Source organism: Ceratina calcarata, unplaced genomic scaffold (genome assembly GCF_001652005.2).
Source record: "Ceratina calcarata isolate Rehan_Ccalc_2016 unplaced genomic scaffold, ASM165200v1 scaffold1239, whole genome shotgun sequence".
NCBI classification, from domain to species: Eukaryota; Metazoa; Arthropoda; class Insecta; order Hymenoptera; family Apidae; genus Ceratina; species Ceratina calcarata.
This window is the reverse complement of record NW_017133395.1, coordinates 1-3,975: the sequence shown is the minus strand read 5'-3', so window position 1 is coordinate 3,975 and position 3,975 is coordinate 1. Positions and strand designations below refer to the sequence as shown.

At 37.6% G+C, this 3,975-nt stretch overlaps 1 protein-coding gene across 2 annotated transcripts; it reads left to right on the top strand.

Annotated features, from left to right (window-relative positions):
- The first annotated feature begins 118 nt into the window (after nucleotides 1–118).
- Nucleotides 119–2,591, top strand: LOC108626911 (THAP domain-containing protein 3-like). Of its 2 annotated transcripts, none has more exons than XM_026815257.1 (5): nucleotides 119–322; nucleotides 832–1,019; nucleotides 1,107–1,247; nucleotides 1,368–1,612; nucleotides 2,177–2,591. In XM_026815257.1, exons 1-5 carry the CDS (start codon nucleotides 261–263, stop codon nucleotides 2,225–2,227), a joined length of 687 nt encoding a protein of 228 aa, XP_026671058.1. In that variant the 5' UTR covers nucleotides 119–260; the 3' UTR covers nucleotides 2,228–2,591. The 2 variants fall into 2 exon arrangements, with proteins under 2 accessions (XP_026671058.1, XP_017883345.2); XM_018027856.2 differs by having other exon boundaries at nucleotides 120–322; nucleotides 1,374–1,612.
- Nucleotides 2,592–3,975: the final 1,384 nt, after the last annotated feature.

Here is a 3,975-nt window from a genome sequence, read left to right as displayed (position 1 = left end):
GAACACGTCCTTAAAATATTGCCCACTAGTAGGTTTACACCCTGTATAACACTGGATAGCGCATAGGCTCGCTCGGTTGACCCTCTTTTGAGTAGGTGTCTGCCATGTTGCTTGTAGTAAGTTTTCAAATCCAATATGGCGATTCCGGTGATCGACTTTGAACGACATGTGTGACCTGTGATTTATTCTGGCTCTATAATTTCGATCGGATAGTGCTTTGTTAATATTTCGAGCATAAATTATTTACTATTAGAGACACAATGGTGCTAATATGTCAATATTGCGGTAAGAAAGGCGGAATAGAAGGCAGAACTCTGCATAAGTAAGTAATACCAGTGAGGTTATGTACAAGTTTCCTTATTTAAAAGAAAAGAAACGAACTGAGTAAAACATGTTTTCAGACATTTGTATAGGAGCATTACTACACATATTAATTAATTTGTCGTATTCTAGATTTCCTTTGAAAGATGCAGAGCTTCTTAAAGTCTGGCTGCAAAAAATGAATGTAGAAACTTCTTTTGTTCCCACAAGCAGTACTAGACTTTGCTCGGAGCATTTTACAAAAGAATGTTTCAAAAAGAAAGATACAAGGACATTTCTGCTTGTTAGTAGTATTCCTACCTTGTTTGGGGAATACCGAACAACATGTGCATATTAGAATGCCATCCAAGATGATGATAAGAATGTTTCATTTCGGAAGTATGGTCTACTTAAATTGATTTATACGTCAAGTGCAAACTTATCTTTTTATGTTACAAAATAAGTGTCTTGCAATTATTGTAATGTATATTGTACTACTTGCTTAATGTTGCTTGTCTTACTTAATTCTAGATTTCCATTAAACAATTCCGAGCTTCTTGAAAAGTGGATCACTGCTTTAAAATTGGGAAATTATATTCCGCATAAGAAAAGCATAATTTGCACGAAATACTTTTCAAAAGATTGTTTCTACACTGCACGGACGGGCTATTTACGATTGAAAGAAAATGCAGTACCGTCTATATTGGAAACAACCGAGGGTATGGTGTCATATTTCTACTAAAAGAATTATAATAAATAAAAGTGTACTTTCTATTTACATGTGATGAAATTTTTATTTTATACAGATACGCATAATTCAGAGGACCAGGCTGCTAGTGCAGAAGAGAGCAGGGCGAATTGTTCAAGCGTGCTATCAGAAATGGACATAGAAATGGAAAACGACGAAAATTGTGACACAACAAATGATAACTCGATAACAGAAATTGGTAATGAAATTACCGTGTCTCCTGTATTTGAAAGAACTGAGACTACGACAATAAGATAATCTTATTGGTAGAAGTAGTTTCATATTTTTATTCATATATGTTAATCAAATTTTTATCCTTATATAGTTACGCATGAAGATGATTCAGAGGAGCGTCCTTCAACTTCTTCAAGCCAATGCACGCCAAGAAGTTTAAACCGGAAGAGGAATTGTACATATGATCATTCCTATGAATTATCTCCAAATAGCATGAAGCGCAAGATATCTCGCCTAAGTGCTACAGTTAAAAGGCTGCGAGCGGAGTCTAAAGTGCACAATAGGCGTATTCAGCGGCTAAAGAAGAAGATCACTAGCCTGAACGATCTAGTAAGTGAATTACGTAGAACTAAGGCAATACCGGAGGTTGGCCTTGCATGTTTAGACGCTATTTCTCAGTGTGATGTTTCGCAATTATTTCAAAGATTTTTGAAAAACAAAAAGAATGGTATTCAGCAACAGCAGATTAAGAGAAATAGAGAATTTAAGAGTAATCATACAAATTCTGGATTGGGAGTTAGTAGAGACAAATATCCGGCAGCTATTCGGTCTTTTGCTATTACATTACACTTTTATTCCCCAAAAGCTTATATGTTCGTCAGACAAAAATTTTGCCAAGCTTTGCCAAGTCCAAGCACTTTACGCTCCTGGTATTCAAGTATTAACGGCGAACCATGTTTCACGTGTGAAAGCTTCAATATTTTGAAGCTAAAAGTAGAAGAGGCCAAAAAATATGAGAAGAGAATTATTTGCAGTCTTATGATAACTTTAACTATAACTTATGATAACTTATCTGTAACTTTGCATGTAATCACCTATAGCGGCATGTATATTTAAGAGTGTTTAATCGTTACTATAATACAAAATTTAACTTCGTGTTTTCTTTATTATCAGCTCATCCGAGAAGGAATTTCTCTTATATATGGAGAAGTTATAAACAGATGATGCTTGGACAATTAAGCATACCGTGGGTGAATGAAGTGCACCAAATTGTAAAATATTTGTTATTTTCGAAAGGAAATCTATTTTTGCATTTGTATATTAATCCAAAGAGATGGTTGTAAACTAAAGATATTTATCTCTTAATTGTAAATTTAATCTTTTAATTCAAATTATATATCGACTGAAACAAATTCCAAATCATTCAATTTGTTGGAATTAATTTAAATTTATGCGATTATTCGCGTTATAGATAGTTTGATGTATATGATATGATGATACATGTATATATATAAGCAACATATTTATTAATTCACTTTTGTAATCGCTTCTGTAAGATCAATTACATTTCGTTGGCTCAATCTACACACACACAAAGTCTTTTATTTTACCATAAACCCAAAACCTACGCTTGCACTATGCGTTAACACTTTTCTTTATTAAATGTAATTGTTCTTTTGGATAAAAATTGAAATGAAGAATTTTAAAAATAAATATGTCAAATTCTTATACTTATTTGAGTTATATTTATTTGAATCTCCCGCGAAAATTTGCAAACGTACTACAACCAACATGGCTGCCGGAGAGCTTCAATTGGCGTCAAAGATTTTACAGGGGAGCTTATGGGTATACGCTATCCAATGTTATATAGAGATCAGTGACTTGCGGTCTATTTCTTATAGCCGCGAGCCGTGACTCATACGGGCGTGTATACGCCTGGGTTATGAGTGCGAGGAAGACGCGTTGTATTTCAAGAGAGAGTCGCGTATTGGTACTTCGAACCGCGAACGGTTTCGCTGAATTATTGTTGTGTGAGAAGGTATCGTATGCGTACCATGGTCTGCGAAGGTTCTCGCCAGACGAATTTAATCCGATTAATGACGTCGAGGAATTCCGTCTCCTAGTCGGATTTAAATCAGCTGTTTGCTGCGTATTAATAAAATCCTTGATTTCGAGTGCAACATATCGGTAAAGATACATTGCACCGAGAGGATTTCTCTCTTACCCTCGATCCCTGTTCAAAAATGGAATAAGTTAATTTCCAAATCGCCTCTCCGATATAATTTTAATCGTTCGAAATAATAATATTCTCGGGACTGTATTGAGGTTCCGAGAAAGTCACCGCGATCATAGAAAAACATAGATACACGTGCCGAGTTTCTTGCCGGCTCGGTCGTTTTTAACGGTCGCGATGTTTAGATTCCGCGACCGGAAAAAGTTCGAATCGGGCAGAGCGCAACGGAGTACGTAGACACGCGCGTGACGTGTCACCTAGGTGCGAGCGAGATAGAGATACGTCGCGATTTCCACCTCGCGACGACCGAGGTGAAGGACGATATCGAAAAGACAATCATTCCGTGGTGAGGTTCCAGTGTCAGAGAATTTCGAATCGATTATTCCGGTATTTGATATTCGGGGCCGATTCCTTCAGTATCGCGAACTCCCGGGTTGAGGGTTATCGTATCGAATAATTATCAGTGATCGGCGTTGTTTCCCGTGCCGGAGTTTTATACTGTCGACGATTATCTCAGTGCCGATTCAACGTGTCCAGTAATCCACCGTGCGGAACGAGTAATCCACGAGACCTGCCTGGTGGAGGATACCGTGGCGGACCCCAGCCCAGCGTTGAGATATTTTTTACCTCGAGGCTCGCTTCCCCTGTTTTTCACTCGTATTTCGATCCCCACTACTATTCCCTTCATGCGTGCTCATGCGCGTTCGCGAAGTTCTCCGCAGCGCTACCGTGAAAATCA

Coding starts and splice junctions, on each gene's coding strand:
- LOC108626911 (XM_026815257.1), top strand. CDS start 261: ATGGTGCTAATATGTCAATATTGCGGTAAGAAAGGCGGAATAGAAGGC. Junction 1,020..1,106: donor TATATTGGAAACAACCGAGG/GTATGGTGTCAT, acceptor TATTTTATACAG/ATACGCATAATTCAGAGGAC. Junction 1,248..1,367: donor TAACTCGATAACAGAAATTG/GTAATGAAATTA, acceptor ATTTTTATCCTT/ATATAGTTACGCATGAAGAT.